This window comes from Polypterus senegalus, chromosome 16, assembly GCF_016835505.1.
Source record: "Polypterus senegalus isolate Bchr_013 chromosome 16, ASM1683550v1, whole genome shotgun sequence".
Classification (NCBI taxonomy): Eukaryota; Metazoa; Chordata; class Cladistia; order Polypteriformes; family Polypteridae; genus Polypterus; species Polypterus senegalus.
The window spans coordinates 815,536-836,333 of record NC_053169.1 but is presented as its reverse complement, the minus strand read 5'-3'; the positions used below and the strand labels follow the sequence as shown (position 1 = coordinate 836,333).

At 37.6% G+C, this 20,798-nt stretch overlaps 1 protein-coding gene across 1 annotated transcript in view; it reads right to left on the bottom strand.

Annotated features, from left to right (window-relative positions):
* Positions 1 to 20,301, bottom strand: part of washc5 (WASH complex subunit 5) — a 44,595-nt gene extending 24,294 nt beyond the window's left edge. Inside the window, exons 1-8 of the mRNA XM_039738134.1 lie at positions 19,881 to 20,301; positions 13,910 to 14,055; positions 13,058 to 13,142; positions 12,025 to 12,125; positions 7,591 to 7,783; positions 3,365 to 3,517; positions 2,584 to 2,697; positions 1,432 to 1,603 (exon numbers count right to left, since the gene is read on the bottom strand). Of these exons, the coding sequence (XP_039594068.1) occupies positions 1,432 to 1,603; positions 2,584 to 2,697; positions 3,365 to 3,517; positions 7,591 to 7,783; positions 12,025 to 12,125; positions 13,058 to 13,142; positions 13,910 to 14,055; positions 19,881 to 20,066 (1,150 nt within the window). The 5' untranslated portion in view covers positions 20,067 to 20,301. The remainder of the gene's footprint in view (positions 1 to 1,431; positions 1,604 to 2,583; positions 2,698 to 3,364; positions 3,518 to 7,590; positions 7,784 to 12,024; positions 12,126 to 13,057; positions 13,143 to 13,909; positions 14,056 to 19,880) is intronic.
* Between the last annotated feature and the right edge of the window lie 497 nt (positions 20,302 to 20,798).

The following is a 20,798-nucleotide window of genomic DNA, read 5'->3' as shown; positions in this document are numbered from 1 at the left end:
AAACTTAACTGTAAAATTTATCATAATGAACATGTCTTGGCTTTCATGACTGTGAAGTAGATTGAATGGGTTTGAGACTTTATGTATATATCTGTGTAAATTATTTACTTGAATTTCCAAACTTTACAGGGTTAGACTAACTAGTGTAACTGCAACTATATTATTTATATGTATAAAATGTTAAGGTCTGTCTGTTTGTCACGCAATTACTCACAAGCTAATGGGGTTAGAACGGTGATCTTGGTCTTGATCAAAAGCTTATACCTGATATGTCCTGCTAATTGAAAAGATTTTAGAGGTTTTAGCAGCCTCTGTAAACAGACCTGCACTGGTGGGTTTCTTTCACCAAAGCGATCGGCAAACAAAATAACATGGCAAAAAGACCAACATTATCTGCTGATCGTCAACCAAATCGCACACATTGAAGAAGACGTAACAACAAACACCATAACAGGAAGGAAAAAAAAAAAAGAGCAGCACCATGTGTTGAGCATCAAGTGTGGCATACAGAATGTAGCAATGACAATGACTGAGAAAACCATACACCCGGAGGTCTGCGCTTTTCACTCGTATTTGGAATTTTTAGAACAAAATGAATACACATAGATGAAACTAAAATAAAAGTGACCTTAAAAAGAAATTATATTTCCACTGTGGATCTCTGATGATAATTATTCTTGCTCCTACTCTCTCTATTGGAAAGTAAACTATTGTATTTTCATAATGTTTTTATTCTTGCTGTACTGATAGTAACATTTGTCAATGTATTGTGAGACTCTACCTTTAATACAGTTCCTGATTACAGACATTAACTGTACTTCATGGCAAATTCACTTCCAAGTCAGACAACACCGGTCACATACCTGCTTCATGAAGACAAACAATGCTTCAGGATCTGTAAATAATATTCTGCTAATGTCTTTTTCATGTTGATCCACTAATGCTTTTAGCCTACCTGATGGGAATGTATTACCATACTAGGAAGAGTTAATTTTTTACAGAAGGTACGGACCTGTCAAAGTGTACATTTCCTTTGCTGTTTCCACAACCCTAGTCTACGCCAAACAATCTTGTACTTAAATTGATTAAAAAAAAAAAAACTATTCATGCCTTTAAATATGACTAAATGTACCACTGGTTTCTCCATTTACCTTACCTTTATGTTCCTACAGTAAATCCTTCATCAGTAATTTAGATGAGAGCCCACATATGTGCTTGTAGCTAAGCTGCAAATTTGACATTATACTTATTATTAGGCAAGGCATTTCATTTGATTAAATTAATCGGTGATCCCTGGGAATCACTTCTTGGGTTCCGTTTACAAGTGACCAGAGTTACATGCATTAATATGTCTCTTTGAAACCAATTAGATACCCGTTATTTACATTGTTAGTCTAGGGTATACATTTGTCATACTCTCAATTTTCTCACCTGACTCTGCAGTGTGAAGCATCAGCCAACGAATGGCCACATTGCAGTCACGAAGGCAGTTAAGCAGTTTGGGAATGTTGTCCAAAACATACTCTTCTCGAAGAAATCCTTGTTTTAGAAACTGCTGAACCTGGGGACGCAACACTTCTACACTACTAGCATATCGACTTGCCTGTAAGTTACAAGACCAAAGTCAAAAGCATACTTAATACATTGATAAAACAAATGCATCATATTTTACAAAAAATTCATTAAGCAGTATAAGAGAGAGAGAGGGAGAATCGAGTCTAATCTTAGCGCAAAGATAATTAAATTATGTACTCTCTGCCTCCTTATGTTTGAAACTCCATAGCTAGTTTTGTTAACTTGAAGATTATGTGAGCAATAGATCAAAAAATTAAAAAAAATTGAATAACAAAAAGCAAAGCTATGACTGAGAGGAACAAAAAAAGCTAGCTTATATTTTTTATGAAGGACTAGGGAAAAGAAAAGATAACAAGGGACTTCTGTAATACATGCATGTCTGTTATTTGAAATTAGACAGCTTGACAAAATATTCCCTCTTTGAGCTAGTAATTGTTTGCTTACTTGTAATCAAGGCTCAAAAACAGTTTCAAATTATTAATTTTTAATAATTAATCTGTGCAGAATAGTAACAGAAATTTGTGTTACATCATCTAAGAGCCAGGAAGCTCAGTGTGAATTGCTGCCTGGTCACCATCTGTGTGGAATTATTATATTCTCCCAAATTCATGGGGGCGATTTAGTTCCCATATTGCAAATATATGCAAACCTACAGTTGTTTCCTGACTTATGTCAACTACTACAGGGAAAGAGATGGAGCCTCCATTTTAACAAGAACAATTTGGGACTGAGCAATGCCAAGGGCTTGATAAGACGTGAGCTCTGAATAACCCCAGAGTGTAAATCTATGGTGTGGTATAAATATAAATGACCACACATGAGTGTGGAGTTGTTAGGTAGAGAGAAGGAACTTTAGGCAGAGAAAGTAGTGGAGTGAATGTTCGAGTTAGCAGAAACACTATAAAATGAACCATTACTATCATATTATCTCCTTTAAGTTTTTCAAATATATGTTTAAAAATACCAATATATTTAAAACTGTTTTTTATGAGATCATATTATCCATACCTGCTCCTTAATATTTGCTTGATCCAGAGTATAATTAAGAGCTGTTCTTGCCGCTTTATATGGCTCCCAGGCTTCCATCAAGTTAACTGTTATACCCATATAAATACTTATGACCTAAAAGACAAAATCCTTACATTTAACATGGCATGTTTCATAGACAGTGCAAAAGCATGCAAAAATATCTCTTGATCTATAGAATATATTAAATTTATTAATTTTAATTTAACAGTGGTTCCTGGTTGATGCTTAAACTCAAATAGTCATTCTTTTCTATCTTAATTGTGAAAAGTACGGTTTCATGTGGGTGCTCTGAAAAAATGTTGGCATGAAGGGTGTAACCAGATAAGAGCTGACCGATGACGTAGCTGGACCAGTGTTGAGATGGTGAAAGGACTCAAATTCCAAGAATCAAGTTGGTGGATAGGGGACGGGCTGGCCATGCACCTGCATTGATACTTGGGATTTTTTTTCATAAGTACCTATAGAACTGTCACTGTTTGCTCATCAGAACATTCCCTGTAGACACTACAAAATGTAATATGTGAAAATCTCAGAAGGACAGCTGTTTAGGAGATAATGGGTCCATCAAAGTCTCTCTGATCATACATCATGCCCATTTAACTGTTTGACCAAATAACAACTGAACCTCTTGATAATGTTGGAATGCTTTAGCAATACCATTAGTGGATAACATAGTGCCCACCATTGTATATTCAAGGTTTAGAAATCAAATGCTATACACAAAGAAGAAAATTATTAAAAAAAAAAAAAAAAGACTAACCCAGTTATCAGGAAAGTATTTATCCACAATCTCCCTCATCTTTGCTTGCTGCGTGTTCAGAATATTTGGTGTAAAGTAAAGAATCACATAAAGCATTGCAGCTTGTGTAGCAAGTGCTGTACTGCGATGTTCCGGTAAAGGATAGGCAGAAACCTGAAAAGCAACAAATAATTTATTATATATTACATTATGTCAGTTAGTAACTTATTTCACAGTTTTGGCATCATAAATATATAGTTTTTATAATCTCAAAACAAATTTAGTTGATACAAAAACCCAGACATAAACTTTGATGGAAAAAAAAATTCATTAGTAATACTGGAGGTTGAAAATCTAGTGCTACACAATACAGCTGCAGAATTACAAGAAAAGCAGAACAAATGACACAAATAAATATGTTTATAGCAGAATGAAGGAAGACATTATAACAAGCCAAAGTGGGGTAAGTTAGATGAAATTTGGAGAAATAATGGTAATTTCCCTAATCTGCTATTAAGTCATCTTTAATACTAACATACTGTTTTGTTTTTTTTAATGTCCTCCTGGCCATCTGACCTTATCATCGCACTCATCTTTAACTTAAATGTTATATAATTGTACCGTATATAAGGACACTACTTTTCTACCAGTTATATATTTATGTTATAGAAGCTTGCATGGATTTATTTATCCATTTTTGTTTACTTATTCGTTATTATTCTTAGATAATTTTATTTTTTTTCTTTTCTTATAACTATCTCTTTGACATCTTCTAAAACACTTTAGGCTACATTTTTATTTTGTGCCCTCCACACATCTTAACCTATCGTCTATGGAGGAGAAGTGAAGGCTTTAGATTTGTCAAAAAATGATTTTTGACAGATCTCATCATTTTTAAGGTCCGCTGATAACAAAAATATTGATATCTCGATGATGGATGCGTGTCTGTCTGTGTGTCACAGTTTCTTGAGGACAGTCTAGAGCTAAAATGGCTGGACGTAAAAATACCAAACTCGAAACTTGGACAACAGCCTGTTATGTGATGACGATATGCCGATTAGTTTTTAATCCAAATCGTGTAAGAGAAACCGGCACTCTAGTGGAGCCCTCAAATACTGTATTACTGCAATTAGTTATGAATTCTTCTCGCCATTTGTTATCGCAATGACCTATTTTATGATTAGAAAGATCAGCATCAGAGCAGTAAATAATTACTGAAATGTTATAGAATAGTTTGGGTAACTTGGTTCCTAGGGAGCAAAGCCTACTGACGCTCATGTCCGAATTTATTGTATGAAAATGTGCTATTGAAATACATGTTGTTGTGTTAAGAAAATGTATTTGAAATCACAGAACTGACTTTTTTTTTTTTTATTTATTATTATTTTTTAAATTTTTATTTATTAATTTTATTACAATCAATACATAGCAATCAAGTTTTTACAAAAAAAGAATTATGTTAAGAACAGATCGATCCCCACCCTGAGAGAGAGAGCAAGCCAAACGGTGTAAAATTTAAGGCTTGTAAAAATACCTAAATTAATAAATTCTCTCTGCTTTATAAACTTATTTTAAAATATTACTGATTAGATCCTGCCATGTTTTGAAAAAAGTCTGTACAGATCCTCTGAGTATTTGATTTTTTCCAACTTCAAATAATATAACACATCAGTTTCCCACTGACTTAAAAGAGGAGAGTTTGGGTTCTTCCAGTTTATCAGAATAAGTCTGCGTGCCAACAGTGTAGTGAATGCAATCACAATTTGTTTGTCCTTCTCCACTTTAAGCCCCTCTGGAAGACCACCAGACACAGCTGTTAATGGGTTAGGAGGGATTGCGAGACCAAGGCTATCTGAGAGGTAATTAAAAATGTTTGTCCAGAATAATGTAAATTTGGTGCAGGCCCAGAACATGTGACCCAGTGAGGCTGGGACTTGGTTGCAACGTTCGCAGGTTGGATCATGTCCTGGAAACATTTTGGAGAGTTTTAGTCGAGACAGATGTGCTTGATATATAGTCCTTGAGATTCAGCAATATTTTTTCCAGGGTGGATGAGGGTGCAAGATGAGGAAAATCTGGAAGGTTCTGTTTAACAAAGTTCCTGATTTGAAGATAGTGAAAGAAATTTGTAGCTGGAATGTTAAATTTGGAATGTAATTGTTCATAGGATGCAAAGACGTTGTCTATATAAAGATCTCTAAGCAAGTTAATTCCAAATTTTTTCCAGATATTAAAAACTGCATATGTTTGTGAAGGTTAAAAGAGGTGGTTCTTTTGCAGGGGTGCCACAGAAAGAAGCTTCTCCGTCTTAAAATGCTTTCTACATTGGTTCATATTCTAAGTGAGTGGAGCACAATTGGGTTATTAGTGTATTGCCGATAACGTGTGTTTACTGGAGCGCAGAGCAGGGAATACAAAGAAGTACTGCAGGATTTGACTTCTATTGCGGTCCATGCCTGTGTATGTTCTTCTATTTGTGTCCAGGTTCTTATCGACTGTATATTTGCCGCCCAGTAATAAAACTGGAAGTTAGGTAGAGCCATGCCGCCTTCTGCCTTTGTAGGGTCGCTCTTTTGATGCGTGGATGTTTAGAATTCCAAATAAATGAGGTTATTGTTGAATCTAATTGCTTAAAGAACGATTTATTAATGTATATTGAGCCCTCAAATACTGTATTACTGCAATTAGTTATGAATTCTTCTCGCCATTTGTTATCGCAATGACCTATTTTATGATTAGAAAGATCAGCATCAGAGCAGTAAATAATTACTGAAATGTTATAGAATAGTTTGGGTAACTTGGTTCCTAGGGAGCAAAGCCTACTGACGCTCATGTCCGAATTTATTGTATGAAAATGTGCTATTGAAATACATGTTGTTGTTTTAAGAAAATGTATTTGAAATCACAGAACTGACTTTTTAATCTGACTCTCGCTCTTCACTTTGCAAATATGGAGCCAGGTCTGGCATTAATAGATTTGCCAGACGATGATGGTGAAGGATCACCTACATCCTAGGATTAGGCTTCCGATGGTCAGTCTATATCCTCATCTTCACCTACTGCCACAAGTTACCGGTAATAAGATTCAAGTGGTTGAAATTAATCTTCTGTGCATAATGGCTTGGACCACTCTCCATGATAGGGTGTGGAACCTAACAATACAGAAGAACCTCGGAGTACAACCACTGCTTCTCCAGGAAGTTGTAGTTCCCATAGTGGTTTAATAGAAATGGCTAATGGAAAAATTCCAGGACAGACCCAAGACGTGCTGAAACCAGCAATGGGAAACCTTTAGCTTTTGCTCCTAACATCAAAGCCTATTACTTTTTAAATAGTTAGAGAAACATAACTATTATGATCCTGTATGAAACATGGACCAAAACAACACATTATTCTGTCATCCTGCTCTTTTACATGTTAGTTGCAGTGCTGTCTCACAAGAATCCAGTATTGTACCTGGACTGCGTCTCAGGAGGTATAAACTTAATCATCAACCCAATGTCTTCTGTTTAAAAGAAATAAAAATAAAAAAGATCACATGTAAAGAGGCTGCATGTACCAATTTTTGGGAGCATACACTGATAGCACATTGCAGCACCCACCACATAACGAACCACCTGGATTGGGACCCGAGTGCAGAGGGTGACACCTCAGCACCACACTGGAACAGTGAGGTTTTTTGTTTTTTTATGGTGCCTAGAATACCAATGCTGCCACCAACCTTCAAGTTTTCCCTGTAAGTTGGAGGACCTGCTTGCAGGATGTACCTGTGGTGTGAATTTAAATGCAATCTCCTAACCTACAGAAGGGGGGCTTTGGTTTTTGCACAATGTGCAGTGTCTATAATAGGCATTCACCCTCTTAGAAGTTTTCACATTTTATTATTACACAACACTGAAACACGGTGCTTTAAATTTGTTTATTTCTGTCACTGAACATCACAAAAAGACTATTTAACGTCATACTGAAAGTTAAATATCTGCACATTGAAGATCAACAGTTTCTAACTCACCAGTATTTTACTTGCTCTACTAGCTTGGCTGCTTGCCTATTAAGAGAGATGGCATTCAAAATTCAAACACACTGACGTCGTCATTCTTACCGCCACACTGACATCATAACAGCACATCACCCACAGACATTAAAAGGGGATAATACAACTCTCAAAAAGCAGAATACTCTGCAATCAGTATGTAAAGCCATAAAATTTAGTTAGTTTGTGAAAAAGTGACTTGTTCATTTATTACCTGATTATAGATATCATCTGAGCGTAGACGGCCAATCACCATGCTGATGAAGGTTTCACTGATTGGTACCCTGGAAAAGTAACTTTCAGGATAGTTTGCAGGTCGTTTGGCTCCTGGCTGACTAGAATACCCTGTGCTGCGTAGCAGCTTACATATATCATCCAAGTTCGTGTCCACAGATGAACGTGTAGCACTAGAAGCAAAAAGCATATCAAAATTGACATAAAATATATTAAACTAATGACTCAAACTTGTTGTAAAAAAAAAAAAAATGCATATATCGGGTATAGAAAATGTCATGTTACTATATAAATATTAATTAGGTTCCCTTCTTTTGACTGAATTTGCTCAAAACTGTACTCATGTAAATTAACCAAATGATGAAAGAGAGACCCAAACTGGATACCCAAAGTAAAATATATGTACACAGAAGCACGAGATTAAAATATTCAGCGATGATTGAACCCAATACCACCCACATACTCCTTACCAAATGCCACTTGGTACTCATAATACATTCCAATCAGGTCAGAACAATTTTACTCTCGTCCAAGTAACTGTATTATTGTTGATATTTGCATTTTGTAACTAAGCTGTAGAGACCGCAGCCCAATCCTATTAGTGCCAGGGACAGGCCTCAGAATAACCCGGGAAAGGGTGTCAGTCCATCACAAAGCAGGTTTACTCACACAGATTCAACCAGTTCATCTAACATTCAACTTATTACTTTAATATGTGGAGAGAAACTGGAACAGCCAGAGAATAATACAAGCCAACATATGGACTATGTACAAACATAATGTACAGACAATGACTGGAGCTTTGAGATAAAACGTGCTGACCACTGTGCAATCCACTTTGCATATGCACAATAACTAAACATCTAAAATAAAAAAATGAGAAACACAACCTCCAATTGATCCATTAGCATCCTGTTTAGGTTACGCAACAGTAAAATCACTGGACTGTAAACCGCACACGTTTTTCAGATTATTCATCCCTCTGACACACTTGGTTTTAACCAGAGCAAGTCTCTTAACCTGTCAGTTCACATTTTAGACATTGAAAGATAATTTAATAAATAAACACATTTATTAATAAATACGTGTATTTAAACACAACATGCCCTAAAAGCTTTTGAATAAAAAAACAGATTTTTTCTAAAGCTTGTAAACAAACAAAACAACGGTCCAAAAAGCTTATTTTTTTCAGGATTATATTTTACAATATGGCCAAGTATATCCAGCATTTACCATCTGGAATAAAAAAAAAAAAAAACGGTTCACATTGGAGCTGAGAGTGTGACAACCACAAGTCTGGATGGGTGCCTTTGTGTGCTGCATCTCTAGTACAGTACTTCATATTTTGCTGGGGAAGACCACTGAGCAATGGCACATCCTCTTGCTCTATATGATTTGCCAGTACTTCTGCCTTGTGTGATTGTATGAGGATATATGAATTACACAATCACAAATACAATCATGAATACCACATTCTTACTTTTCACTTGTGTCCATATAAGTCCATTAAGGATGAATCGTGTATTCAGACACCAGTGGAAATTAAGGGGAAGTGCATTTAAAACTGAAGCCAGGAAGTACTTCCTTACATTAAGAGTCGTGGGACTCTGAAACAAACTACATAGACATGGAGTGGAAGCAGAAACCTTGACAACCTTTAAGAAGAATTTGGATGAGATATTGGGAAAGCTTAGCTATTATCTAAACAACTGGGTCTGATGGACTGAATGGTCTCTTCTCGTTCGTCATATTTCTTATGTTCTAAGTCAGTGAAAGGCAACCTTTTTCGAGTTGCGGCACACTAAGTCCAAAAATCTTCTTTCGCTGCGCACCTGAGGGACTGCCCATAAATAAAGTCGTGACGACACAATCTATGGACAATCGGCAATAAAAACAGTTCATTTTACAAGTTTGAAAGACATTTTATTAATAAAGGAATCAAAGGAAAAATCTTAAATTTAATTAATGTGAACGTTGAGATTGTTTTTCAGTACATATGAGATTGATGCGAAGATCAACTTTCGAAAGACAGACGCGCATTTCCTTGTCGATCATTTGAAGTCTCTATCATTTCTTAGATTTAATTTCCGTATCCGTACAGTAAGCGAGATCTTCTAACAACGAGACTTTTTAAGTATCACGAGATGTGTTTTTGACACCGCTGGTGTTGATATTATGATGAATGGTGAACAGCACTAACTTGCATTCAAAATAAATACATTAGTTTATTCAACAATCTGATCTGTTTTTCCAACATAAATTTTTTTTTTAAACATTATCTTTTTAAAAAACCAAAAGTACAAAAACACTAGCAATTTTAAATATTTTACAAAAGTTTTCGCACCGCCCCTAGAAAATTCCACGCCACAACGGTTACCCGACAATGTTCTAAGTAGTAATATTGCCACATGTACTGAATGAACTTGTACGCTGCAACACTTAACTGTCCCCAATTTTATTTAGCATACACTTTAGCTCTATCCACTTGCCAATAAGCATAGGAGACTCATACATATGATCAAACCGTTATTTTCAACCAGTTGGCAAGAGTCATACTGACATTCTAACAAATTAAAAATGACACTTTAGGCATCTAAAACAAGATTTTTACTACACCGAATTTAAATTTAAGATTTATATTTTAGATGTCTAAAACAAGCTTTATACTTTTCAGAATTTAGATTTGAGATATCTAATCAAAATAAAAATTAACAGAAATCTAAAATTCAGTATTGACTATTACTATGCACATAACAGATATCTATTGTGTACTTTGCAATAAATATAACCGAGGGGACTATTCCATTATCTGAAAACTCCACAGAAGTCAAAGAGGCTGTAATTAATTATATTTTGACTAGTCAAACCTCAAATGGCAGATATTCATAATTATGCCTTGATAAATGTGAACTACAGATATTATTAATTACATTTAACTTGTTGCAATTAAATATTAGATGTCAAAAATTACATTTCAGATATCTTTAAGTCAAATTCATTAAAGATACCTGCAATTCTAATCTCACCAATTCAATATCTGAAGTCCATGCAAAATATCCATCAGTTTTCTACTAGACAACTGACAAATTGCCTGAAGAAGAGGCCGGAGTTGCCTCGAAAGCTTGCATATTGTAATCTGTTCATTTAGCCAAAAAAAGGGGCCATTTTGCTTCACTTCTCATTGCATCCATAATTGCAAACCTAATACAACACTCTACTACTACTAGTCAAAATAGAAATCAAAGTCAAAATATCTATAACATGAGTTCTAAATGTTGAAAACATGACTACTACATTTTACTCTAATTAGAATTCAGAGTAATTAATATATAATTGTCAATGTCAAAAACAGGAATTAGCATGAAAGGTTAAATGCTAAAATGGTTTGCTATATGAATGGCTGTGCAGCTTCAACTTGAAAGACGACATCACTCGGAGGGTCTGGAATTTACTGAGGGACTGTTTTATCAGTTCTAAGTATTGCAACAATTCAAGTGATGCTAAATAGAAATTTACACTTTTATTCATCTTGATGTTTGTCTGGAAGTGCAGACTTACAGGACACAAACATTTTTTTGTTAAATCACAACCATGCACTATACTGTACTTTAGAACTTTAGACCAATCTGAGCAAGAACTGGCCATTCAGCCTAACAAAGCTTAATAGTTCATCCATCCATTTTCAAACCTGTTGAATCCGAACACAGGGGTCTGCTGGAGCCAATCCCAGCCAACACAGGGCACAAGGCAGGAACCAATCCCGGGCAGGCTGCCAACCCACCGCAGGACACACACAAACACACCCACACACCAAGGCCAATTTAGAATCATCAATCCACCTAACTTGCATGTCTTTGGACTGTGGGGGGAAACCCACGCAGGCACGGAGAGAACATGCAAACTCCACGCAGGGAGGACCCGGGAAGCGAACCCAGGTCTTCTAACTGCGAGGCAGCAGCGCTACACACTGCGCCACCGCCAGCTTAATAGTCCTCTCCACTTAATTCTTCCATAATAACATCAAGTCTAGCTTGAAAGTCCCTAAAGTCCTGCTGTCTATCACACTACTTGGCAACTTACTTCATGTGTCTGTGGTTCTCTGTGTAAAAAGAAAACTTTCTAATGTTTGTGTGAAATTTTCCCTTACGTTTCCAACTTCTTTTTTTTGGAACACCTGGAACTAATTAAGATGGTATTTTAGATAATGTTTAATTGACACTATTTTACTCTCATATGTCAGTCAGTCAGTCATTGTCCAACCCGCTTATCCTAATACAGGGTCACGGGAGTCTGCTGGAGCCAATCCCAGCCAATAAAGGGCACAAGGTGGGAACAAATCCCGGCCAGGGCGCCAGCCCACCGCAGACTCTCATATGTAATAGTTAATAATAATAAATAAATATGTTAAAGGTACCTGTATCGGTAATAAGACACCAGCATTCTTTCTCTTACTTCTCCTTCAATCTTCATGTCGATAACCAATAACATGACTCCATATAAATAAATGGCTTCACACTAAAAGGGTAAAAAACAAACCAATGAATTATTACTGCAAGTAGTAACAAGCTATCACAAGTCTTACCCTTTTAACCGGGCAGCGAGCACTGCCACTTCATGATTCCAGAGTCCTAGCTTTGACTTCTGTGTCTGGTCTTTGATTGTGTGGAGCTTGCATTTTCTACTCATGGCTGCATGAGCTTCTGTCTGGGAATTCAGGTTTACATATATACAGCAGATTAACTTATTTGGCTGACTTACATCATTTGAGATAGTTCACATTACTTTTTCTTTTGTTTTTCCAGGTAAAGTGACTTGCATGTGATCACATAGTGTCAGTAGCCCAGGGTTTGGAGTTCAAAGCCCTAACCACTACACCTCATTGACTTACTTCACAAATCTCCAAAGATATGAGCGGTAGGCTAAACGCGAATAAAAACCTAGTCCTGTGTGAATGTGGGTGTGTGCTCGAGTCCACTGGCACCCTGCCTAGCACCAGATTCTGCCACAGCTGGTTCCAGTTCCCCACAACCCCTAATTGGACTAAACAGGTTAGAGAGTGTTGTTATGCCCTCTTCTTGAGGTCAGCGTTATACACACCGCCAAAAGCTTATAAAAAAAAAAAATAGTGGGCAAAATACAGGAACCAGCATTATTTGTACAGCCAGTCCATCACCAGGCACACAAATATGCTGTTGCATTTAGTTCAGTTACAATTTAAAGATGTCACTTAAACTTATCACACATATTTAGACCTGAGATTGAAGATGTCAGAAGAAACTGGTAGGAATGGAAGAAGAGCATGCAAACCCCACCTAAAGCACTTTTAACGCCTTTATTAGATGATACATTACCACACGTTACAACAAAGTGTAGATACATAAAGAAAGACAAGTATAAAGACTATTACAATACAAGAAATGGAAAATAGTGAGTTTGTAATAACTTACTAAAAGCTGCTTTCCATCTTCATTTAACAGCACGCTTTCTAAGGTCTGCTGAATATAAACGCCTTCATTCAGGTCGTCGAGGTATCTGGAACACAGTTATTGTTTCCAATTGAATGAGACTAATTGACTAAGTCACTTAAGCAGATGAAACAAATAAAAGGAGAAAGCATTAGTAGCACCACAATAAAGATCAGACATGCATGACTTAAGGGACTAACCTATGAAAGTTACATCAAAAAAAAAGACCATTATTTCAAACTTTACCATAAGTTAAAAAGTAGGAAAAAATATTGTATTTAGACTTGATATGATCAGTGATCACAATTTGCTATGAACTTTAAAAATCACCAGTGGGATTTTGACCACTGATTTAACTAGTGTTTAAGTGAGGACAAGCCTGAAATTTGTACTTCAAAAACCTTATAACAACATATGCAGCTTCAAATGCAACCGACAAACAGTGCCAGGAACCTTGCATTGGTAGTGGAATGATGAGATATAATGCATGCAGCTCTACATTGCAATAAATAAGTCCACAAACAATATGGTCTCAACCAGGGCATAAAATTGAAGGCAATGCTTTATTATACAAAACAGGCAGGTATCCAACACAGATTTATTGTTTAAAAGGAAAACAGGCCAACCATCACATCACCATCACAACCTGCTTGCCCTGTTTCTCTGTTGATCGTTTACACTGTTGAATTTCTTGCCATTTGTTCCAACCCAGAGTCATGAATTTTAATCTATAGAGCACAATCTGCATGTATGAGCAAGGATACACATGTAGTCTACCACCATTAAAGTAAGGATCTTAATAGTTTGTCTTACGCTTCTTCATGTAAAGCTCACCTGTTCAAGTCAACAATATATTTATGGACACTTTCAAATGCCAGATAAAAACGGGTCAGAATTTCGATGTTGTTTTCTCTGAACTCCTCATCCAAATCCTGAAGCTCAGGCTTGGCTTCAAGCTTGCTTTCATAATATTCAGGACCCTGAAACAAAAACACAAAGAAAGCTGAATATTTTGATAGACGTCACATTGGTTTAACATAGAATGGGCAACATAAGTAAGGAAAGCTTTAGGTGCCATAATCATGTGGGCTTTCCACCCTGAGAGAGTACTATGCAACAAATGGACTGACCGGGTATGGGGAGTCAATACTGGCATCCACATTTCACTAATGCTGAACCCAAAGGTTTAAACGGTTTTCCACCTTGAATCTTTTTAAAGCATAATGCTTCATCAAAATTCAAAATATGTTACACTAGCTGTGTGTGGTCTTCAAGACAAAAAACAACCCGAAGACTCTGTATATTCGTGAACTTGGACAGGTGTCAGCTAATTCTCAAGAACTACCCAGGGCAGAGGACGTGGACCTACCTGCGATTGCTGCCCCCACTAGTTTTCATAACAAGACATTGGTGATACCACACCTTCGTCATATCACTGGCATATGAGTCCTATTAATCTTTGTTTTGAGAAAGTACCTCCAGATAGACAATGTTTTTAATAAAAAAAATTCACACCTTGCCCTCTGTTGCTAAGGTGTTTCACTTGCACTTTGTTGAGCCGCGGCATTTGTTTCATTTCATCATTGTCTCTTCATCTGTGTCATTAGCACTAGGTCATTGCTGCGTGGAGGCGTTTGCTGCAGACTGGTCTTTCATAGTGAGAAGTGAGGTGTGTGCAGGCGCAGAAAAAATGTAAAAGTGTGTGCATGCGCCATGTCGTGGCTGTGGTTGTGCGAGAGAAGAGCAGACTGCTCCATACACACACTCACTGGTCTTTTGTTTATGGATGTCTAATATGGCCTGCGATGACAGCTCTCTCAAAAGCTGGTTTAAAATGTACAGTGGTGTGAAAAACTATTTGCCCCCTTCCTGATTTCTTATTCTTTTGCATGTTTGTCACACAAAATGTTTCTGATCATCAAACACATTTAACCATTAGTCAAATATAACACAAGTAAACAAAATGCAGTTTTTAAATGATAGTTTTAATTATTTAGGGAGAAAAAAAATCCAAACCTACATGGCCCTGTGTGGAAAAGTAATTGCCCCCTTGTTCAAAAATAACCTAACTGTGGTGTATCACACCCGAGTTCAATTTCCTGATTACTGCCACACTTGTTTCAATCAAGAAATCACTTCAATAGGAGCTGCCTGGCACAGAGAAGTAGACCAAAAGCCCCTCAAAAGCTAGACATCATGCCAAGATCCAAAGAAATTCAGGAACAAATGAGAACAGAAGTAACTGAGATCTATCAGTCTGGTAAAGGTTATAAAGCCATTTCTTAAGCTTTGGGACTCCAGCGAACCACAGTGAGAGCCATTATCCACAAATGGCAAAAACATGGAACAGTGGTGAACCTTCCCAGGAGTGGCGGCCGACCAAAATGACCCCAAGGCGCAGAGGCGACTCATCCGAGAGGTCACAAAGACCCCAGGACAACGTCTAAAGAACTGCAGGCCTCACTTGCCTCAATTAAGGTCAGTGTTCACGACTCCACCATAAGAAAGAGACTGGGCAAAAACGGCCTGCATGGCAGATTTCCAAGGCGCAAACCACTGTTAAGCAAAAGAACATTAGGGCTCGTCTCAATTTTGCTAAGAAACATCTCAATGATTGCCAAGACTTTTGGGAAAATACCTTGTGGACTGATGAGACAAAAGTTGAACTTTTTGGAAGGCAAATGTCCCGTTACATCTGGCGTAAAAGGAACACAGCATTTCAGAAAAAGAACATCATACCAACAGTAAAATATGGTGGTGGTAGTGTGATGGTCTGGGGTTGTTTTGCTGCTTCAGGACCTGGAAGGCTTGCTGTGATAGATGGAACCATGAATTCTACTGTCTACCAAAAAATCCTGAAGGAGAATGTCCGGCCATCTGTTCGTCAACTCAAGCTGAAGCGATCTTGGGTGCTGCAACAGGACAATGACCCAAAACACACCAGCAAATCCACCTCTGAATGGCTGAAGAAAAACAAAATGAAGACTTTGGAGTGGCCTAGTCAAAGTCCTGACCTGAATCCAATTGAGATGCTAAGGCATGACCTTAAAAAGGCGGTTCATGCTAGAAAACCCTCAAATAAAGCTGAATTACAACAATTCTGCAAAGATGAGTGGGCCAAAATTCCTCCAGAGCTGTAAAGACTCATTGCAAGTTATCGCAAACGCTTGATTGCAGTTATTGCTGCTAAGGGTGGCCCAACCAGTTATTAGGTTCAGGGGGCAATTACTTTTTCACACAGGGCCATGTAGGTTTGGATTTTTTCTCCCTAAATAATAAAACCATCATTTTAAAAACTGCATTTTGTGTTTACTTGTGTTATATTTGACTGATGTTTAAATGTGTTTGATGATCAGAAACATTTTGTGTGACAAACATGCAAAAGAATAAGAAATCAGGAAGGGGGCAAGTAGTTTTTCACACCACTGTATATAATTTACACATAGACAGACAAGAGATGCACTATTTGTAGATAGACAGATAGATAGATCGATAGATACTATATAATACATACATAGAAACAGAAAGCAATATACAACAGATCTGAAAGACATAATATATGTGACTGGCACTATATATACTGTATTTAATAGATAGACGGATAGACAGACAGGAAAGGCACTAACACATAGATAGGTACGGCACGATATAACTGATCTGCGGTGGGTTGGCACCCTGCCCAGGGTTGGTTCCTGCCTTGTGCCCTGTGTTGGCTGGGATTGGCTCCAGCAGACCCCCCGTGACCCTGTATTTGGATTCAGCGGGTTAGAAAATGGATGGATGGACGATATAACTGATAGATATAGAAAGATTGATAGATAGGGCATTTTATAATAGATCCAGAAGTGGGCAGATTCAGTCCTGGAGGGCCGCAGAGGTTGCAGGTTTTTGCTCCAAACCAATTGCTTAATAAGAAGCACTTACTGCTCAAGTAACAATTCTGCTTCATTTTAATTGTCTCGCTCGTTAAAATTATTGCAGTCTTGGTTTTTAATTGTTCCTTATTAGCAATAACATGTAAATGACAAATGAGACCAGCATTTCTCCATTTACCTTGTTTCCATTTACACCCGCGTGTATTTATCATGCACTATTGGGTTTAATGAAATACTTGGAAGGAAAGTGAAGAGAAAAAAAGTGAAGCACTAAGAATAACCGTTTAGACTTCAAATCATTTGGATGATATCCTTAGAAAGGAAAAAAAAAATCTAGGATATGAGAATGACTTGACATGGTAGAGTTAAAGCACAAGCAAGCCATGAAATTAAATCATTGACAAGTATTGGTTTTTAGTCTGACTCCGCGATAATGTGCAAAACATTGTCTGCCGAGTGTTTTCTTTTCTGCACTCGCTTCGCTCCCTTGTCACATGTCGATGCCATCTTGCCATTGTTTACATTTCGCAACTCACGCACACGCTAGGATTAGTTGCCGAGTCGAGTCTAGCATTCCTCCAAGCACAGAGGGAATGCCTGTGACGTGACAGTGAGATTTGTCGCCATTAACAGCTGATTATCGCCCCCAACCCCTCCTGTCGACAAAAGTCGACATCCGCCCTAAAAGAGTTAAGCAACAGGTTTGGAACAAAAACCTGCAACCACTGCGGCCCTCCAGGACTGAATCTGCCCACCTGTGATACTGTAGATATGGAAAGCACCCTGTGACCCTGTAGTTAGGATATAGCAGGTTGGATAATGGATGGATGGATATGGAAAGCAATATATACCAGATCTGAAAGATGATACATAGATAGATAGTAGAGAAAAGCCAAGCAAAATGACCCCTTTAATTGGCTAACTAAAAAGATTACAATATGCAAGCTTTCGAGGCAACTCAGGCCCCTACTTCAGGCGAGATGTATTGCGTCTTAATGTTTACTTTAATCTTTTCTTGAAGAAGGGGCCCGAGTTGCCTCGAAAGCTTGCATATTGTAATCTTTTTAGTTAGCCAATTAAAGGGGTCTTTTTGCTTGGCTTTTCTCTACATTCATAATGGCTAACACGGTACAACACCCTAGTACTACATAGATAGATAGGCAATTTATTTGTATATGCAAACCCATAATAAACCAAACAATAATTAAAAGGTTTATAAGCTACTTTATACATTTTACTGTGGTGTCATCAACAGCATGATCAGTCAAAAGGGACATTACAGAGTTAATCTCCAAAACTCACCAACGTCTTCAAATCCAGCGTCATACTGTTTAAGGATAATTTATAAAGATATTTCCCTTAAAGTTGCTGTGTGTATAAAAAAAATTAACTGATGGGAGGATTCAGATGCATCATCCATTCACCTCACATAAATAAGTTATTGTGGGGTGTTTTTAACATGTGTTTTCTATATAAATAAAATAGAATTTCTGTCTGTCTAGCTAGTCGGGATTCACACAAAAGCTATTTCGTCAAACTTTGTAGTTATTTCCAGTACAGTCTAACTTAAAATATATTCTTAGTCTATTTTTTTTTTTTACTTTCTAGGTATAAATATCTAGAAAAAAAAAAAACAACCTTGGAAAAAGTTGGCATTGGTTGCTGGAACTTTGTGGGGATCCGCCAGGGGTGCTGCTTAGGGAGGAGGCTGCCCGACTCTCACTTGACTCTCAGTTTGAATTGTATGTATGTTACAGCCGTTGTTGTGCACTCTACACACTCTACGCAATTTCACCATTATTACTGAACTACTGAGATTAATAATTATTAATGTTTTACAAATTGTTCTTTGCTGCAAAACGATTTTTATTTCTCTCAAAGACAGATGCCACAGAAGAGCATAGTTAGCGCCCCATAATCATTCAAACCTGGGACCACTGGCACTGTTTAAGTCCTGTCAGGCCACATTTTAATGATATTTTTAAAATGTATGGGACATGAATAAAAAACTCATAAAAGAGTAAACGGAATTGCAATAAAAATAAATCTTTACTGATGGCACATCCTGCCTTCATTTATGTGTTGTTCACACATCATCCCTCTGCCATGTATGAGGTGTCTGGGTAGCTCTTGTATAAAGTGCTGTGAAAAAGTGCTTGCTCCCCATCCTCAATTCATCTATTTGTGTTTATTCATACAGTTTAATTGTTTTTTCCCCCCACACAGGTGATATAGATGTTGAACTTTTTAATCTTCTATAAATCAAATCATCGTTTAAAAACTGTGTATTGTGTTTAATCAGTCGGTCTTTTGTATTATAATAAATTTGTTAGGAGATCAGAAACAATGGAGTGTGATGAATAAGCAACAAGAAAGGAAATCAGGAGAGGGGGTAAACCCTTTTTCACTGTACTGTATATGCAAATAATAATCCTGTATTAACCTGCATGAGCCCTGATGCCGAATTGGTGCCTTCATTCAGTAGTTTGGGAATTGGCTGCCACTTCACGCAACCCTCAACTGGAAACTGCTTGAGAAAATGGATGCCTACAAAGGGTGTCACAGTGGTAGCGCTGCTGCCTCACAACAAGGAGAATGGTGTTCAAGTTCCAGGTACAGTACTTCCTTTGAGGAGTTTGAATGCTCCCCCTTTGTCGTCCATGAATCCAAGGGTATCCAGCTTGGCTGAACTGGTGCTGTTAAACTGTCCCCTTATAGGAGTGTATACACCCTGTGATGAAGTGGCGCCCTGTCCAGGTGATGTTCCTGCCTTGCGCCCACTGATTATTTGGACAGGCTCAAGCTGAACCCTTATGAGAACGTTAATAGAATGGACAGGATATTTTACTACTGCCTCTCATTTATACTCATTTGGCTGAGCCAATTGCTCCTCATTCACAGAACATTTTTCGACCACATTATACACTTACCTTAAAATAGCTGAAGTCGTAAACAATTTCTCCATATTTTTGCTGATCGACTTTGTCCTTTAACCTGAAGAAACTGGGGATAAAGTCGGAAAGCCGCAGCAGTTCTGCAATGATAGCATTTCCCCTAGAGACAATTCGCAGTATAGCTTGCCCGCACAGATTATTTTCGGCTAAAAAATCCACCATAATGAAGTCTGTTTTGCGGTGCCTTGCACTCGTGCTCGACTATCAACCAACAACCCAAGCAGAAGCGGCACTGGGCTCACTGGAGGAATCACGACACGCCTGGATGTGCCGTGCGAATTCTTCATTAATTGCCCCAAATCTCCATCTTCGAGCCGACTATACCAAAGAAACAAACGGACACGTCCAGTGAGTGACAGCCTCCGCGGGCTGGTCGCCTCATCATGTGAGCGAGTCATATGACACATTGACTGCACACTTTCTGTTTCCGGCTGCAAAGCGGAGTCGTTTTGGTTTTTTTTTTTGTAAGTGTTTCTTGGCATCGCTTCGGAGAAGAGAAACATTTTTACTAAGGAATCCTCAAATATCAATTTAATAAAAATATTATAAATAAATACATAATTAATTTAGATATCCAATTAATGTGGTGTAACTAGTAGTCTCACACATACGTCGGGAGACAACCAAGAATGAATTTTGCTTTAAACTGGGTGGGAACAATTAGACTACTCACTGAGTGACACGTTCCTAAGCCAATCGAACTCCTCATGAAGACGGTACTTAAAATAGGGGCGGGGATTTTGAACTGCAAAAGATCAGCGGTGCTCATGTTAACCTGGTCCGACAGACAGCAAGATTCTGTTTACTTTGTACCTTCTACAGTCGAAAAGTCTCTCTAAAAACCCTATTAGACATACAGTATACAATATATGTATTTAGAGAGGACATTGCACG